Here is a 19,807-nt window from a genome sequence, read left to right as displayed (position 1 = left end):
CTCAGAGTTCTTGCTCCCATTTAGAAACAATATGCTGAAAAGAGGACCTAGATCTTCTGTCATTCATATTAAACCCTTGTGCAGGTCCAGATGCGTGCTCTTTAATCTAGACTTTGTCAAGGCTTTGATTAAGAACAAGGTTACTTATTATAAATTGTTGCAGCCGGAATGACTTTGTCTTCTTGCCCAATAGTGTAATACTAATTTATGGCCCAAATCTTCAAAATTGGATACACACACAATTTCATATATACTTACCAAAATGATGGATGCAGTTGGAGTAATTGCATCCATGATGTTTGCATATACAATGCATGTAAAGTGTAAAATTAAGTATGTGCAATGCATGTGCTATGTGCACGTGTTGATGCATGTTTTTTCCCTTAACAGCACCCATTGGGCCAGCAGAGGAGTCCCTTGGAATGGCACCACTATATCCGCTAATATGTACTCCTGCTGGCCGTCCACCCCCTCAGTTCCTTCTTTCTGCTTCTGATGGTCATTGTAGCCTGCTCTGCTCTTGCTTAGCAAGCACTCTCAGCAGTTCTCACCCTTTTGTAGTTCTGTTGTTTGTTAGTGTTCGTTCTTATCTCAGTTGTAAATAGTTTAAGTAGCTGTTAAGTGTTAGTAGTTTACTTACGTGCATAACTTGCTTCACATCTCCAGCTTGCTGCAGGGCGTGCCTGTGCCTCAAGGCTTCAAGCCCTGCATTAAGTGCCAGAAGCCTATGCCCTGCAGAGACCCCCAGGAAGCCTGCCTTAAGTGCCTCAGGGAAACTTATCTGTTGGAGACCTGCATGATCTGTAAGGCTTTCAAGCCGAAGATCATACTCATGATGCGGCTCTCCGCCCGACACCAGCACCGACAGCCTGCTGTGCACCAGCTTCTGTGCGGAAAGCACTAAGCTGCTTGCCCTCCTCTCTGGCTGTAGGCCTCGGCACCAGGCCTCAGCACCACTCTCCAGGGCCACAGACAAAATGGAGACCTAGCCGGGGCAGGTCTCCATCTAGGCACATGCCATCAGTGCACCATCAGGTGGGGCACGTGACACCAGCAGTATCAGCACCCGGACCATTGAGGTCGGGTCGGCACCATTCCATCCCGCACTGGGACTGGAGCCCGGTGGAGGATCTCCCAGAGTCCTCAACACCGGATGCTTTTGAGGCTGCAAGAGATCTCATCTAGCTTGCCTCATCCCTGACTTCACTGGGCCCGCCTAAGGAGCGTCATGCTTGGGGGCACCGAGCCACATCCATGGCACTGCCAGCTCTGGCACAGGACATGAGGGTTCACCACTGCACTACCCTGGTGCTGTTGACCTAGACACTGTCACCAGCCCCTGACACCGGCACCTGCCACAGTAGTCTCACCAGCACCGACCCATGCACTGAGCCAGGACACCTGTACAGCACTGGTTAGTGCACCGATGGTATCCACACTCCCATCCTTGGCAGCCAGCAGGCAAACACCGTTGCCTTTTATGCCGCCACCTCCTCCTCAGCACCATGGAAAGCCATAATCTGTGGCTTGATACGCAGATTGCCAACTGCAACAACTATGGCACAACACTGTTTGACCTCTGAATACTCAGCCTATTTGGAGGCGGAGTCAGCCGCATCGTCACAGGGCTCCAGATCGAGGTCAAGGCACGGGTGCTACTGTTATGCTTAAACAAAGCACACGAGAACTTTTATAGGGGAAAAGGCAGTACGCCGCGTTTATTGAGAATACAACGGTAGCATATGCTTTTCAGTCACTTACAAAAACACGCACCATACACACACAGTCCAGCCAGATGATGTTATAGTTACCAGTCCAGAGTCTGTATCAATCTAGTGGCCAGCTAGATTGATCACAGAGGGGGAGCAGGGCCTTTGTCGGTCACGATCCGATGCTCTCCTGGAGTTGGTGGCAAGATGAACCCAAAGTCCAATAGCAAGTCACTCTGCTTTTATAATCCTTTTCTCTGATGAAGTCTATAGATTTTGCTGTGTCAGTCTGTGTCTGGTGTTATCTTTTTTATGTTAATCATTCCCAAAACATTTACAAAAAACTCATCCTGTAATCAATTGTCTTTTAGGGGTGCTCGCTCGACTGTAGAGTTGTCAATCTGCCAATCTGATCAATTCCTGACCGTGGGTATGCACTGATGGTCCCTCTGACGCTGATAAGTCTGTCTTCTCCCACTCTTCGCCCCTCCTTTCTTGGCCATCTGGCTCTGAAGATAACCTTCACACCTTTATCTCGACACATACATACCACTCTCACACATGAACAATCTCTACAAAGACCTTAAAAAAACATAAACAAAGCATCTCATATTGGGCAAAGCAAAAGTCATTGTAAATCAAACAATTAAAACTCCAGCCTTCAGCATTCCTCTAATCTCATTAGCATAGGCACAATACCAAAAAACTCAATTTACTTACCAAACTCACTAAACTTTAAAACAAAGAAATGTATATTTAACTAAAAGGCTTGATTAATAAAATGTTAAATATATTACCTTACATTACTACATTATTAAACCTAAAATGCAAATATAAAAAGATATAACACTCTCACTCCAACAATACTCCCGGCACCACGCCAAGCACTGTAGCACATCAGTGCGGTCTAGGCCACACAACCAACCCCAAGACAGTTGGCGCAGCAATCCTGGCCACCCCAGTGGCAGGCTCCTTTTGGATTCCCTGGGCATATCACCAGAGCCAGGGTGTGGGCCCCTCTAGAGCAGAGTTGGTCGTCTCTGGGCCCGGGGCCCTTCTATCAGCAACCCCACTGACCCGCTCCCCTACTTTGGCCCCAGTCCCTGTCCCCCGGGGAGCTTTCGCCCAGACCTTCGGTCAAAAGGGGGCCATCCTTGTCACATCCCCACATGCTGGCATCCTCAGGGGCCTCCTAGTCCCTCTCGCAAGCCCAGGATGCAAAGGCGGCATGCCTGAAGGGGTTGTCGTCTTCATCCTCCGATGAGGCTTTTGGAAGGGCGCTGCCCTCCGTGGACTCAAGGTCTCACCAGGACCTTATCCATCACCTGGCACAGAGTCTAGGGGTAGAGACTGAAGAGTTGTCAGATGACTAGGACCTGACTGTCGACATCCTGCATGCTGATATGCCCACCAGGGTGGCTCTACCAGTGAACAAAACCATGACAAAGATCACAAAGACACTGGCAGGCTCTGGCCTCCATTCGCCTACCAATGAGATGGCTGAGTGCTGTTATTTTGTCCCACAAGAAGGAATTGAGCATCTCTTCTCTCATTCCCCTCTAGGATCCCTAGTGGTTCAGGCAGCTAACCAACAAGAGAGAGAACCAGGCGCAACCCCCAAGAGCAGGGATGCCAAGAAGGCCAATCTCATAGACTCACAGACTTTAAGGTCAGAAGGGACCATTATGATCATCTAGTCTGACCCCCTGCACAGTGCAGGCCACAGAATTTCACCCACCCCTCCCAGAATAATCCTCTCACCTATATCTCAGATATTGAAGCCTTCAAATACTTTGAAGACCCCAAGATGCAGAGAATCCTCTAGCTGTGATCTGTACCCCATGCTACAGAGGAAGGCGAAAAACCTCCAGGGCCTCTGCCAATCTACCCTGGAGGAAAATTCCTTCCCGACCCCAAATATGGCGATCAGCTAAACCCTGAGCATGTGGGCAAGATTCATCAGCCAGACACCCAAAAAGTTCTCTAGTAATTCCTATCATCCCTCCATTTACCTATTTCCCACTGATAATGAATGGTCAATTAGTTACCAAGATCATGTTATCTCATCAAACCATCCCCTTCATAAACCCATCTAGTTTAATCTTGAAGCCAGATAGATCTTTTGCCCCCACTACTTCCCTTGGAAGGCCGTTCCAGAACCTCACTCCTCTAATGGTTAGAAACCTTCGTCTAATCTCAAGTCTAAACTTCCTACTAGCCAGCTTATATCCATTTATTCTTGTGTTCACATTGGTATTAAGCTTAAATAATTCCTCTCCCTCCCTGGTATTTATCCCTCTAATATATTTAAAAAGTGCAATCATGTCCCCCCTCAGCCTTCTTTTGGTTAAGGTAAACAAGCCAAGCTCCTTGAGTCTCCTTTCATAAGACAGGTTTTCCATTCCTCTGATCATCCTAGTGGCCCTTCTTTGTACCTGTTCCAGTTTGAATTCATCCTTCTTAAACATGGGAGACCAGAACTGCACACAGTATTCCAAATGGGGTCTCACCAATACCTTGTATAACGGCACTAATACCTCCTTATCCCTACTGGAAATACCTCACCTAATACATCCCAAGATCGTATTAGCCTTTTTCACAGCCATATCACAATGGCGGCTCATAGTCATTCTATAATCAACCAGGACTCTGAGGTCCTTCTCCTCCTCCGTTACTTCCAACTTATGTGTCCCCATCTTATAACTAAAAATCTTGTTATTAATCCCTAAATGCATAACCTTACACTTCTCACTATTAAATTTCATCCTATTGCTATCACTCCAATTTACAAGATCATACAGATCTTCCTGTATGATATCCCGATCCTTTTCTGAATTGGCAATAGCTCCCAACTTTGTGTCATCCGCAGATTTTATTAGGACACTTCCACTTTTGGTGCCAAGATCAGCAATAAAAAGATTAAATAAAATTGGCCCCAAAACTGATCCCTGAGGAACTCTGCTAGTAACCTTCCTCCAACCTGACAGTTCACCTTTCAATATGACCCGCTGTAGTCTCCCCTTTAACCAGTTGCTTATCCACCTCTCAACTTTCATATTAATCCCTATCATTTCCAATTTAACCAATAATTCCCCATGTGGTACTGTAACAAATGCCTTACTAAAGTCAAGGTAAATTAGATCCACTGCATTTCCTTCATCTAAAAAATCTGTTACTTTCTCAAAAAAAGAGATCGGGTTGGTTTGACACGATCTACCTTTTGTAAAACCATGTTGTAATTTGTCCCAATTGCCATTAGCCTCAATGTCTCTAACTACTTTCTCCTTCAAAATTTTTTCAGGATCTTACAGATGTCAAACTAACAGGTCTATAGTTACCTGGGTCGCTTTTTTTCCCTTTCTTAAAAATCGGAACTATATTAGCAATTCTCCAGTCAAATGGTACAACCCCTGAGTTTAGAGGTTTATTAAAAAATTTTGCTAATGGACTTGCAAGTTCATATGCCAGTTCCTTAAATATTCTTGGATGAAGATTATCTGGGCCCCCTGATTTACTCCCATTAAGCTGTTCAAGTTTGGCTTTTACCTCGGATATGGTAATATCTACCTCCATATCTTTAGTCCCATTTATTAAGTTACCATTATCCCTAAGCTCTTCATTAGCCTCATTAAAGACTGAAGCAAAGTATTTGTTCAAATATTGGGCCATTCCTAGATTATCCTTAACCTCCACTCCATCCTTAGTAATTAGCGGTCCTACTTCTTTTTTTGTTTTTTTCCTATTTATATGGCTATAAAACCTTTTACTATTGGTTTTAATTCCCTTTGCAAGGTTTACTATTGGTTTTAATTCCCTATTGGTTTAGACTCACAGAGTCTAGGGGTAGAGGCTGAAGAGGTGACAGATGACTAGGACCTGACTGTCGACATCCTGCAGGCTGATATGCCCACCAGGGTGGCCCTACTAGTGAACAAAACCATGACAAAGATCACAAAGACACTGGCAGGCTCTGGCCTCCATTCCGCCTACCAATGAGACGGCTGAGTGCTGTTATTTTGTCCCACAAGAAGGGATTGAGCATCTCTTCTCTCATTCCCCTCTGGCATCCCTAGTGGTTCAGGCAGCTAACCAACAAGAGAGAGAACCAGGCGCAACCCCCAAGAGCAGGGATGCCAAGAAGGCCAATCTGCTGGGCAGGAAAGCATATGCTTCCGGGGACCTTCAACTCCACATAGCGACTCAGCAGGTACTGTGCTTATAACATCTGGGCTGCAATGGACAATTTAATCGAGCTGGTACCACAAGACTCCTGCCATCCCCTTCTTCTCAATCTCCCTCTTTCCACTTGCCCTACTCCGTCCCTCTTCAGGGTCCCCACTAACAAGCATCTCCTCAGGGAGGAGGTGCAACAGCTCCTAAGACTGGGAGCTGCCGAAACGGTCCCTCAGGAATTCATGGGCAAGGGGTTCTACTCAAGATACGTCGACCGAGCCATGTAGTCTAAACACACCCTAAGAATGCAAGGTATGTGATCACAGGAGGAACTTTCCCTGCATATCTATGTCAGGGAGCTGCAGGCTGTTTGCCTCGCATGCCAGGCTTTCCTTCTCCGCCTCGGGCAGGACAATCCTCATCCTGTCGGACAGTACAATGGCAGTCGCCTATTTCAACAGGCAGGGGGAAGCATGTTCCCCTCCCCTGTGCCAGGAAGCCCTCTGGCTTTTGGAACTCTGCATCTGAGTGGATGTTCACCCAGTCACATCCCATCTCCCTGGGACCCAGAACACGCCGGCGGACCAGATGAACCAGGCTTTTTCCCATTCCTGCTGGTGTGCAAGGTGCTTCTGAAAGTGAGGGAATTCAGGGCCTCCCTCATTCTCATAGCGCCGGCTTGGCCCAGACAGCATTGGTTCATGTCCCTGTTAAACATGTCGTGCAGGAAGCCGATTCCTCTCCCCCTGCACCCAGACCTCATAACTGAGCACTTCGGCAAGCTTCACTACCCAAACCTACAGTCCCTCCACCTAATGTCCTGGAAGCTCCAGCGCTCAGAGCGGGTTCAGGAAGTCCTTCTGGGAAGTAGGAAATCTTCCACTAGGGCCGCCTATCTGGCTAAATGGAAGTGCTTCTCCATTTGGGCTGCTCAGAAGGCTATGAACTCCCCGGTCCCACTAGTTCTGGACCACCTCCTCGACCTCAGGGTCCAGGGGCTGTCCTCCTCATCGATCAGGGTTCACCTGCTGGCTATTTCCACCTATCACCCAGGCTCTAGGAACACGGCACTCTTCACGCATCCCTATTGTCCACAGATTTTAATGGGTTTTGGACAGATTTTACCTGCATGTGTGTCAGCCCATTCCTTCAGTGGGACCTTAACTTAGTTCTGTCCAGGCTCATGGGGCTCCCTTTCGAGCCCCTGGTGATGTTCACTGCTATACCTCTCCTGGAGTTGTCTTTCCTAGTGGCTATCACATCGGTCAGACATGTGTTGGAACTGAGGGCTTTCACATCAGACCCCCAATTATACGGTATTCTTCAAGGACGAGATCCTGTTATGCCCCTGTCCCGCCTTCCTTCCCAAGATAGTGTCTCACTTTCATGTGTCTCAGGACATTTTTCTCCCGTTTTTTTTTCCCAAAAGCCCCATGCTTTGGGCAAGGAACAGGCACTACACACGTTAGATGTTAGGAGAGCCTTAGCCTTTTATTTAGAAAAAACAAAGCCCTTCCATAGGTCTCCACAGCTTTTTATAGCAACTGCGGAACAGCCGATGGTACAGCAGGTCTCTGCACAGAGGATCTCCTCGTGCATTACGTCCTGTATCAAGGAGTGCTGTGGGCTGGCCTGAGTACCAGCTCCTCCACACATGGCCCACTCCACTAGGGCCTAGGCCTCTGCCACAGCCTTTGTGGCTCAGGTCCTGATCCTGGAAATCTGCAGGGCCGCCACGAGGTCTTCAGTCCACACTTTTGCCAATCATTATGTACTGGCCCATCAGGCTAAGGAGGACGCAGCCCTGGGTAAGGCTGTCCTCTGCTCAGTTGAAAGTCAGGACTCCAACCCAACTCCTAGGGTTTCTGCTTTGGAGTCCCTACGTGGGATGGACATGAGCAATCACTTGAAGAAGAAAAAACAGTTACTTCTACAGTTACCTCTGTAACTATTGTTCTTTGAGATGTTTTGCTCATATCCATTCCAAATCCTGCCCGCCTGCCTCCCCTTCTTCAGAGTAGTCCAGTAAGAAGGAACCAAGAGGGTGGAGGGCCAGCAGGGGTATATATTAGCGGATCTAGCAGAGCCACTCCAGGGAGCTCCCCTGCTGCTCCACCAGGAGCTGCTAAGGGAAAAAACTTGTGACAACACGCACGCAGTGCGCACACACCTACATGGAATTGACATGAGCAACACATTTCGAAGAAGAACAACAGTTACCAAGGTTAAGTAACATTTTTTTTATGGGGCCTATAATTTAATTATTTTAAATGTATAAGCATGTAAAATTTTGTTGCAACAATTCTGAGGAACAGTTATATGCTTAGTTTTCTTTTACAGAACAAAAGAAGACACAGCAGAATACATTGCAGCTCTAAAAGCATCCCATCAGAGAGAAATAGAGAAAATTCTTTGTCAGCATGCAATGGAACATTCTGCTTCTAAAGTAGCTGAACTCAACAGCAAAATTTCAAGACAAGAAGTAAAATAAACAGTTGCACATTTATACGTTTATAGACCTAATGAAAGCATTATTAACAATGATTTTAACAGGAAATGGTCAACATTTGTGATGATTTAGAAATTAAATATTTTAAATTATGCCATATTCTTTCAGAAATGGGACTTGCTCAAGAAATAATGTTCATATTACGTAATAAAATGGAAAGAAATGGCATAAAAATGGATATGGGACTATTTTAAATTCAAATCTATACATGGTCAACTAACTGTGTGTCTATTATCCTTTGCCTAACATAAGGTACAATATAATTACTAATAATATTAAGATTAGAGAAATGCTTTTGTCTATTTCAGTATCAATATTCAAGAAATGATCTGATTATTTTGAAGGTTTTTAAACCTGACAGTGTTAATGAGGAATATTTAAAATACTTCCTTAGATCTTAATAAAACATCTACAAGAACAAGTTAATGAGCTGAACAGAAATCAAGAAGCCCTTTCAGTTTCACAAATGCGAGAAGAAATCTTACAAAAAGAGGTAAATGAAAGATTTGTTTTGATTTTTTTTTTTTTCATTTTTGAACAGTCTGTGTATAAAGCAAGAAATCTTTGTTTTATTTTTAAAAGGTTCCAGTAATGGAAAATGAAAGCAGCCTGCATAGATCCATGCTTTGGTCAACTTCAGCTCTTGATCAATTAAGTTGGTTAGAATTTAATTTTAATAATTGCTCTTTATCTCATGTAAAACTGAATTTTAATTTTTTGAGAGAGGACAGTTGTGTATGTGAGCAAGGAAGTAGAATGTGTTACAGAAAATGTAACATATAATGTTTGTCTATTTCACTTTGATCTCTGGTACTAAATTCTGTGAAATCATGTTTAGAAGTGAGTGATGTGTGAAAACTACTTCATAGTAATAATTCATATGCAGTTAATTTTTTGAAGAGACTGGCGGTTTGTTGTTTAAGTGAAAACAGAAATTGTTGGGACGGTCAAATATATACATTTTAATCGATTCCTTCCCTAAAGACGCTATCATTTATTATTTTTAATAGAAATTCAAATATGACTACCTCGGAGATTTTACAAAAAACTCTATTAGTTGTTCTAGTACAGTGTTTCTCGAAGTGTGAGTCATGGCTCCATTGGGGAACCACAAAGAATTCACGGGGCAGCCATAAGTGTTTGGGAAAAGATTTTAATTGATATGCCTGCTTTTGTGTTTCTAATTAAGGGACCATTAAACTATGCCTAAAAATTATCTGCATCTTACCTATGGGTCTGTCTTGTGCAGCTGCTGCTTTTTGCCCTCGATTCCTCTTGAGGAAAAATGTTCATTGTGAAGACTCTCCAATGTAAACTCCCTGCTGGAGTAGAGGGCAAAGATAGCTTCATCTGCTGACGTCAACTGTATCAGCACACACAGATGGGAAAAAGAGCGTAAGGGTTAGCTTGTGTGGCTTGTCTTCCATGTGGAATGATTTTTACCAAGTTCTAAGCCTACGTGTAGTAAATGTTTGGCTGAAGATCATGGTTTTAATAAAGTTAAAAGGAAATAGAAGAAAATTAGACAATACGATCATAGTTACATTATGTTTTGATTTTTGTGTCTCGGTATTACTGTGGAAAGACCAGAGCCATAGTGTGTTTGTTTTCATTGCTTTAATGAAAGGAAGTGTGAAACCAGGAAAACTGCAGAGACATTCAGCAACTAAATACCTGGAATTTGTAAATGAGAGTCGTGCCTTGTTTTAAAACTTGTCTTTAAATTGCATGTTAAAAATCAGAATTTTCCTTATCTGGAAGTAGACCTTGCAGATTATGTGTGTGTCTGTGTGGCAAGCACATTTGGCAAATTGAATGCACTGAACTTGAAGTATTAAGGAAGGAAGATAACTATACTAGATACAAATGAGAAAATGAGTGAATTCATGAAGAAGCATTGTCTTTGGAGATGTCACACTGAAAAGGGAGTTACCTATATTACCTAGGGATGTTAGCGTATAGTTGTTTAAATGATTAACTGATGAACCTGGTCTTATTGGTTAATCTTAATGACTACACGCACCCGTTGCTGCCTCCGTATCAAAGGCAGTAAGGAGGCGGGAGCCGGTGCTAGTGTGGAGCCAGTTTTTAAGTCAGCTCCCCACTCATGCCAGTTCTTGCAGAGCTTCCGGCTTCGCCTCTGCTGCCTTTCAGAGAGGCAGCAGCGCGGGAGGGCAGCTGGGAGCCGGTGCTCGGGGGAGCCAGCTTAAAAGTGATTCTGTTGTATAGGTAATGGTTGTAGGATCAGTCTCTCTGTAGTTTTTGGTCAGCAGGAGATTCATGAGCTAGTTTCTTCCAACCTTTTTCTTGGCAGGTATTTATGTGTTCTGAAGGAAAACTACGGCTAGCCATCTTCCACTAAGCAGCTGCACTGTAGAGGAAAGTAATAAGATTTGGACTGTAAAATAAGTTTGGATTATAACAGTGATCTTAACAATTAAAATACTGTGAAAGGAAACAAATACATTTTGATGGGAAATCATGTTTTGTTTATACAACTCTTAGTAAAGTTGGCATTCCTTCATTGCAAGTAACAAATAATACCTCAAATTTTAGATGGCAAAACTGTTGGAAGAACTGAGAGAGGCTAAAGAGAGGCAAAATCCTGAGATGAAACACTTTTTGTGTCTAGAAAGGAAAATCAAGTCTATGGAACTCAGACATGCACAAAGAGAACAAGAACTTCAACAGGTAAAATAGAGCATATCTGTACTTATTTCCTGTGTATTTTGACAGCATTTGTACAAATGATTGCAGACCATATATATATTTTGACTGATAACACAATCAACCAAAAGTCCTCCTTTTTTGTGCCTATTGGTGCGTATAAACGTGCATACAATCTTGTACTTATTTACAGGAGCAACTAAAGTAATTTGTACATTGAATCTCAAATGAGATACTTAGACATTTAAAGTGGCAGCATTTGTTGGTGCCAAATAGTCATATCTGGGCACAAACAGGAACACTAGGTTTAGAAAATGAGGATTAGTATGTGCTACCAGCAGAGTTTTTATTAAATATTGACTGAGGTGAGCCTGAGACCCCAAGTAAAGCTTAACAACGTAAGTTGTTTGTTCAATTTCTAGTTACTCAAACATAATAAACTTGCCATATGCGCCTTATATTACCTTTCACAAAAAAAGCCCAAAAACTTTCTTTACTGTCCTTATTCCAAATCCACCAATAAGCAAATTAAAATACTGTATCAGACAATTGCATAATCCAGTGATAGTTTGGTGAGTTGGATCTTTGTCTTCTAGTGTTGCTCTTCTTTAACTCTCCAAACAAAAACAAAACAAAACACTCTCACAGTAGATATTGATTCATATTATTTATTTCAGTGGAGTTACCACAAAAAAGAATTTGGTCCTCTGGCCAAGATAGCACAGCAGTAAGGAACTGCCCTTGCAGCCCACTGAGATGAAGGGCTACTCATGTGGTCCGCTCAATAGCCTAAGTTGCTCATTGCTAATCTAGCCTCTGTGTTCATAGTAATCTTTGTAAGGATCATTTTATATGCCGAAAATAACTTCTGTTTTATTCTGTATAGGTTCTTTTATTAGTCTCTTCATTTTCTCTTCTGAGTGCTTTTCATTAGTGCATTAGCAGTGGGACTCGTATGTGTCACATGTGGTTCATTCTTTCTGTCATGCTGCCCCAGGGAGATGATTATATGTGCAATGAAGTAATTTGATTTGAGTTTGGTTTGGGGAATTTTTTTTGGTAAACGGAGAAGGCAAAGTTGAAGTACATCTTGTACATGGGGTGGGGTGAGGTTTATAATTGTTCTTAGTTCATCAGGGCATTATTCCACAGTCTTGGACTGGCCCCCAAGAAAGTCCCATCTGCTGCAGAGACCAGCTTCACCCTTACTGTAGAAAGTTCCATTGTATCAGTGAAAGTGGAATCTTCCACTTAAATTATTTTAAAGAAGAATGTTGTTGTTATATACTATCAAATGTGTAAGAGCTGATAGTGGAGCTATTTATTTATTTAGCATCAATGAACACTCTATTATCATCCCTGTGTAGTCAGGTTTTAGAATTCAGATCAACAAATTTACGTAATTTGTTTAGTTTTGCCCCTTTCTCACTGTGCCTACCCACTCAGCTCTACAACCTCGGGTAGTGCATATCCCCCCCCCCCCTTTTTTTTAACTCTGGAAAGTTCCTCAATTCATTACAAGTGGGAAGCTGGGATTTATGCTTTAAGTTGTTTGGCAGTTCCTTACTGTCTGGACCATCAGGCCAAATTCTTTATTGCTGTAATGCCATTGTTTATTTCAATCTGACTCAATAGTTAGTGGGAGAATTTTATTTTATTTTTATTATTTTTAGTAAGAGAGGAGCAATCCTATAAGAAACACCAATCACAGTTAAGTAATTTTCTTTTTGTTGAGTTGCTGTTGTGGTTGTTTTGTGTTACCATTGTTCTTTTTTTTTAATTAATTTTGTTTATTTCCCAACTTTCAAATTTAATCCTCTAACAATAAGTAAATAATAAATACCTAAAATAAAATAGGGACATTATTACGTAATGAACATCCTGGACCATTACTAAGGCTCTTAGAGTATGTCTATATGACAGCATTAGCCCACAGCAGCAAGTCTCAGAGCCTGGGTCTGCAGACTGGGTTCACACTATGATGATAAAATGGCTGTGCAAATGTCTGGGCATGTGAAACCCAGCCCCATCTCTAGGTTTCAGAACCCAAGCTTCAGCCTGAATCTGAACATCTCAGCATGGTGCGAGCCCTGTGAACCTAAGTCTGTAGAGCTGAGCTCTGAGATTCATTGCTTTGGGCTGTTGCTTGCAGTGTAGATGTACCTTCAGTGCTATGGTAATACACCATAAATAATAAAAATAACTGGCAATTTGTATCTTGTTACTACAGGAGATTGAAATAATGTCTTTGTTTTATACAGCACATTCCAAAATAAAATGCTCTGTTTGGAGTAGCCATTACACTTTCAGAATGGCATATAGATTTTTATTTCCTTTGACGCTAACATCTTTAAATTAACTTGTTGGAATTTGGTGATATTAGGAGTGAAAACTCATTCAGACCTATATCTGCAACAGCCTCAGGGCAATGTCACTATAGACTATTTTTGGTGCATTCATGTAGAGTCCATTAGGCAGTTTTCAAAAGTATAGCACTAGCACTGTGTCTCTGTAGCATAAAGAAAATCCAAATTTGGTCTGATTTTGTTGCAAACTATTAATTCAATTAACATGTATTTTATATCAAATTTTGTAAAAGGCTCAGAAAGGCCTGTTATATTCACGAGTGTTAAATATTTGTCAAAGTCTTAAGTGCTCAAACTTTTTATTGGGACCTTTGGAAAGAATAAATCTCTTTTGAGGCTTCTTTAGACTCAACTAGGTATTAGCCCCCCTTTCTCTCCCCACTAATGTCTAAAGGAATTTACTGCTACTATCAAAAGTACATTTTCCAGTATTCAGAATAAATATTTCCATATAATAATTAGCAGTGGGCTTTGGGACTCAACATCAGAAACTTAATTAAAAATACAATAGTATGTATTTTTGCAAAGGGACTGTCTCAAGTAAAGAACAGTGAACTGTTCAGTGAACTGATGGCTAAAAATCAGTATACTTCTTTTAACCAACTTCTCATTTATAGATAGTGCAACAAAGCCGACATGGTGCTGAAGTGCAGCAAACTCAAGAAGTTGAGAACTGGAAGAAACTTGCTCAATTAAAGAATCAAGAACTGGAGAAATTTCAAGTGGAATTAGATTCAATATTAGATGTTTTACGGGAATTGCAGAAACAAGGTGTTGTTATTCCAGTACCTGTTTCAAGTGGATTAAATTTACCAGAAAGATATTGGAAAACATGACTGGGTAAGAACATATCAGAGAAGTAGAATTTTAACCTAGGCAGCTGTGAATAATCCTTGCAGGTTCAGATGTTTTTCATAAACTATTGGAAATTTCACTCTTCTAAAGACAGTTTTTTACTGAACAATTGATGGATCATATTATGTGTTATGATTTTTAATAATTATCTTGTTTATGAAATAATCCTGAATAAAAAAAAATGGGATTTTTGACCCAGATGATTATTTTTCACCATAATCTTCCAACAGCCTGTGGAACATTAGTGTATCCTTTTTGAGCGAAGATGTACAGTTCCATTTCTTATAGTATAACTGATTGCTTAGTTGTATTCCCCTATCTCAGATCTTTTGTGAAGATCTTGAATAATATAGTCTGCTTTATACAAGAATAGCTAACCCAGTAATATTAACTTTATTTATAATTAGGGCACCAAATCCTGTTTATATCTTTCAAACAATTCTCATCTTTTCACCCAATTCTCTTTTCTTTCCTCCCTCTCCTTTTTGTTAATTCTCCTTCTCAAAAGCTTGGAGGACTGGGGCAAAGAAGGTGGTTGGTTTTTTTTTCCTGTGACAACAATGACTCCAAACTAGCCTGGTCTACAGTTAAAATTTAGAAGGATCCAGGGAGTATGAAAAAAATCATACCACTGAGTGCCGTAGTTAAGTCAACTTAATCCCCAGTCTAGATGCAGCTAAATCGATAGAAGAATTTTGTCAACCTCACTACTGCAGCTCCAGGAGATGGATTACCCACATCCACAGAAAACCTCTTTCTCTGGGTAAAGGAAGTATCTGTGCTATGAAACAGCTGCAGCAGTGTTGCTGTACTACTCGTAGTGTAAACATACTTCTAGAAAACCATTTTCTTTCCATTTTGAGGTATTTCCTACAAAGCAATACCACTCATGCTAATGCTATATTTAGTATAATTGATGGTATTTGATTGTTGGCTGATGAATTATGCTAAGAGTTAAATAAAGCTAGAGTAACTTAGTTTATAGCGCTACATCAGCACATATATAACGATAGATCAGTGCCTTTTTGGAGGGACCATGAAGCTATGTTTTCATAAGTAAAATGTGGCCATGTGAGTGAGTGTGCATGATTTAAATGAAAAGCAGTTACATACCAATTTATATCTTAGGGTGCATCTACACTGCAGGACTTAACTTGAAATAAGCTATGCAAATTGAGCTACGTCAATTGCGTAGCTTCTTTTGAAATAGGGAGCATCTACATAGCACTTATTTTGAATTACAGCACTCTTCCTCCGACTTTCCTTACTCCTCATACAATAGGAGTTAGAGGAGTCGGACCAAGAAGTCCTCCAGCTTGACAGCATTTTGACACCATTTTAAAATAACTACCTGCTCTGTAGACATGGACAAAGTTATTTCGGAATAGCGCTAGTTATTTCAAAATAGTGTTGCAGTGTAGACGTACCCGTATAAGTTCTTATTGAAATGCACTTGAGTGCCCATAATTAATTATGCAGTGTTTGGAAGGGCTAGCCTACAGTATGTAAACAGACCACAGCAGACTAGGGTGTGATGATACTGGACACTAGCCTGTCAGGATCTGACTCTCTGTGTTGTCCCTGCTGCTGCATGTTAACAGTTCATTAGAATGTTTTGATCTGGTCCTCTTGAAATGGGACTAGCTCAATGCACTTTAATGAACTGTTAATATGCAACAGCAGGGTCCACAAAAATAGCTAGTGTGTAATATATTCACATTCCAGCTGGCTGCAGTCTGATTGTTCGTATATACGATATCTAAGTGTTTACATGTGATGTCTGTCTGTAAAACATGTATTGAGAGTGATACAGTTGCAATTAACCAAAAATAATTATTTGCAGTATCTCATTCAGATATTTTTCAAAACACCGTAAAAGCTTAATTTTCATTAAAAAGGATGATTTTCTCTAAGAATAATCTGGAAGCTTTATTATGTATTCATAAATTGTGTAATTAGGCCTATGAAGATTTGTATAGAAAATAACAACCATTAGTAAATATGTTGTATTTTCATAATATGCAAGCTCTTGTGATTTGTCTGCAAAAGAAAAAGTAAAAAAAGAAACCAACATTTCTTCTCCTGAGTAGTGCTCCTCTGGGTGCTCCATTGTAGATGTGCTTGCTTCTTTGCACTGTTGATTCAGTAGCAGTTAAGTCCGCACATGCACTCTCTCCTCATGCTGCACCACAAAGCCAATAGGTGCAGACAGGCTGACTTTCCTCCTCCCAATTCCTTCTCAACCACCCTTGGCTAGAGACGGAGTCAATAGCAGTGTGTTAAGACAATTCTCTTGTTTTACATAATTATAGTTAGCCTCTTGGTTATAGTTCTAGATGTAGGTTTTTCCCCCTTCTCCTTTCTTATTTTATCCTTTAAAAAAAACACTTCATTTTCTTCCTGCCTTATTTCCTCCACTAGGGACCCTTCCCCTCAGCAGGGTATGCCCGGTTTGCCATGCTTTAAAGAAGCACCATGCCTGTAAAGAGGCAAACCTGGTTGTGGATACGTACTCTGAGGGTATGTCTACACTACCCTCCTAATTCGAACTAGGAGGGTAATGTAGGCATACCGCACTTGCAAATGAAGCCCGGGATTTGAATTTCCCGGACTTCATTTGCATGAAGCCGGCCGGCGCCATTTTTAAATGCCGGCAGTTCGAACCCCGTGCCGCGCGGCTACACGCGGCACGGAGTAGCTAGTTCAGATTAGGCTTCCTAATCCGAACTAGCTGTACTCCTCATTCCACGAGGAGTACAGCTAGTTCGGATTAGGAAGCCTAATCCGAACTAGCTACTCCGTGCCGCGTGTAGCCGCGCGGCACGGGGTTCGAACTGCCGGCATTTAAAAATGGCGCCGGCCAGCTTCATGCAAATGAAGTCCGGGAAATTCAAATCCCGGGCTTCATTTGCAAGTGCGGTATGCCTACATTACCCTCCTAGTTCGAATTAGGAGGATAGTGTAGACATACCCAGAGTGTATTTGCTACCTTAGGCAGGCCACATGCAGCGAAGTACGGTGTTTGCCAACAACTCCAGCCAAAATTCCACAAAGAGTCCCACCAGTAGATGATCTTCAAAGAGGTACCTCTCTGGCCCCAGTCACTTGGTAGATGTGAGTCTTACTGACAACTTCCTAAATATAAGGAATATGAGCCAAAAAAAATAGGCCGTGAACCATTCTTACATATCATCTAAGAAGAGAGAGGGGAGTTCTAGTGCAGTGTTTCTCAACTAGTGGTACGAGTATCCTTAGGGGTACTCGAGAGAAGTCTGGGGGTACGTCAACACAACTGAAACTTAGAAAAAACCGAATTTTTGTTTTAAGTTTTACAGTGTTTTATTATTTTTGTACTTTTTACACCCAAAAATTTCATTGCCTGCCCAGCTATGATTAAGTTGTTTAAACAAATGTGTTGCAATGGTCGAAAAAAATTGTACTGGGAGTACTTATCATTATTTTATGAAAAAGGGGTACTTCATTTTTTAAAAAAAAAGGTTGAGAAACACTGTTCTAGTGAACACACAGATAGCCATAAGCAATCACGCAATCACCATCTCTCTCTTGGTATTCACAGAGCACCGGTACATGGTGGACCATCACTTTTGGACTCAGAAAACAAGCATTGAATGGTGGAATTGCATCATTATGCTGGTCTGGGATGAGCAGTGGCTGCAGAAAGCTACCTTCCAGTGTGCAGAGCTTGCCACTGTACTGTGGTGCAAGGCAACCAAAATGAGAGGTACCCTCTCAGTGTAGAAGCGTGTGGCAATTGCTGTGTGGAAAGCAGCAATTTTAGACTGCTGCCAGTCAGCGAATCAGTTTGGAGTTGGGAAGTCCACCACTGGGGCTGCATTAACACAGTTGTGAAGATCCATTAATCACATGCTGCTACAAAGGTTTGTTGACACTTGGCAGTGTGCGTGAAATAGTGGACGGCTTTGCACCAATGGGATTCCCTAATTGCAATGGGGCACTAATGGTACACACATCCCAGTTTTGGCGTCAAACCTTCTTGTAATGCAGTACCTATTTGAAAGAGTTATTTTTATACAGTATTGCTGGCATTTGTGGATCACTGTGACTTTCACGGACATCAGTATTGGGTGGTCCAAGAAGGTGCATGACACAAACTTCTTTAGGAGCATTGGCCTCAGAGGTGAAAGTAAGTTGATGCAGCACTCTGGCAAGAAACCGGATGGCTGGGGCAGTTGCCTGCATGGAAAAGGCTGGTGTGCTCCCTGCTCAGCTCCCGGGGCTTCCTGCTGGATTCCACACTCTGCAAGAGGCAGCCAGGCAGGATAATGGGGATAAAGGGACCATGCCGCACCTTCCCCAGTCTGGGACTGCCACAGCCCTGAGCCACCTTCACCTGCCCCCTCCTGAGCTCCCATTTTGGGGGGCAAAGGGGTTGCAGACACACATACCTGTCCTCTCTGTGTGTTGCTTTTCTCCTTCCTGCTTCCTCTGACTCTGTGAGTGAGAGAGAGAGTGCACAGCCTGCTGCATTCCTCCTCTGCACCTCCCCTGGCAGCCGGGAGGGAGAGAAATGCAGCAGGTTCTGCACTTTCCCATGCTCACTGAGAGTCAGAGGAAACAGGAAGAAGATGAAAAGCAACACATAGGGACTGGTATATGCTGCTACAGTCCCCTCAGTTGCCAGTATGGCACCCTTGCCTCCCACACTCACCTGTACACCTTCAATCTTTCTTCTCTCAATCCTGCACAATATCCCCACATACACCCTGCTCTGACTCCCTGCTCCCACATTCCCAGCTCCTTGCCTTCCTCAAACCCCTCACCCTTGACTCCTGCATGCACCCCCAATGTCTCCTATCTTGCTCCCCTCATACCCTCCAACCTTGACATCTGCCACTCTCCCACACATCCCCAACCCCCTTTCGTGACCCCCACACACACATTTACATTTCCTACAGGCATTGGTGTATCCCCTCCTATCCCTCTGCCCTGAGCCCCTGCTAGAGTGGGGAATGCAACACGACAGTACCTGTAAGAACCATTGTTCCTGCACAAGGTGAAGTAACTTCTTCAGTCCATCTTCTAGTGCCTATGAGGATTTGCTATAAAAGCTGATATCAGCTTTTGAAGTAGCGATTGATAAGATATTTTGACCATGTGCTGAAATGACACTAAAAAGAGCAAAGTGAGACTTAATTCATAAGAACATAAGATAACAACGGCCATACTGGGTCAGACCAAAGGTCCCTCTAACCCGGTATCCTGTCTGCCAACAATGGCCAATATCAGATGCCCCAGAAGGAGGAATCACAACGGGTAATCCTCACATGATCCCTCTCCTGTCACCCACCTCCAAAGAAACAGAGGCTAGGGACACCATTCCTACCCATCCTGGCTAATAACCATTGATGGACCTAACCTCCATGAATCTATCTAGCTCTTTTTTTAACCCTGTTAAAGTTCTATCCTTCACCGCATCCTCTGGCAAGGAGTTCCACAGGTTGACTGCACAGAGTGAAGAGAAACTTCCTTTTGTTTGTGTTAAATTT

At 42.5% G+C, this 19,807-nt stretch overlaps 1 protein-coding gene across 12 annotated transcripts in view; it reads left to right on the top strand.

The window, feature by feature from the left end:
* CEP162 (centrosomal protein 162) overlaps positions 1 to 19,523 on the top strand; it is a 79,469-nt gene extending 59,946 nt beyond the window's left edge. For 10 of the 12 annotated variants that reach the window (XM_075923826.1, XM_075923828.1, XM_075923825.1 and 7 more), the window contains 5 exons: positions 8,223 to 8,364; positions 8,786 to 8,884; positions 10,948 to 11,082; positions 14,042 to 14,264; positions 17,857 to 19,523. In XM_075923826.1, coding sequence (XP_075779941.1) covers positions 8,223 to 8,364; positions 8,786 to 8,884; positions 10,948 to 11,082; positions 14,042 to 14,260 — 595 coding nt within the window. In that variant the 3' untranslated portion in view covers positions 14,261 to 14,264; positions 17,857 to 19,523. The other 2 variants (XM_075923832.1, XM_075923834.1) reach the window with 2 other exon arrangements.
* The last annotated feature ends 284 nt before the right edge of the window (positions 19,524 to 19,807 follow it).

Source organism: Pelodiscus sinensis, chromosome 3, assembly GCF_049634645.1.
Source record: "Pelodiscus sinensis isolate JC-2024 chromosome 3, ASM4963464v1, whole genome shotgun sequence".
In the NCBI taxonomy this organism is placed as follows: domain Eukaryota; kingdom Metazoa; phylum Chordata; order Testudines; family Trionychidae; genus Pelodiscus; species Pelodiscus sinensis.
This window is presented reverse-complemented; position numbering and strand designations above follow the sequence as displayed.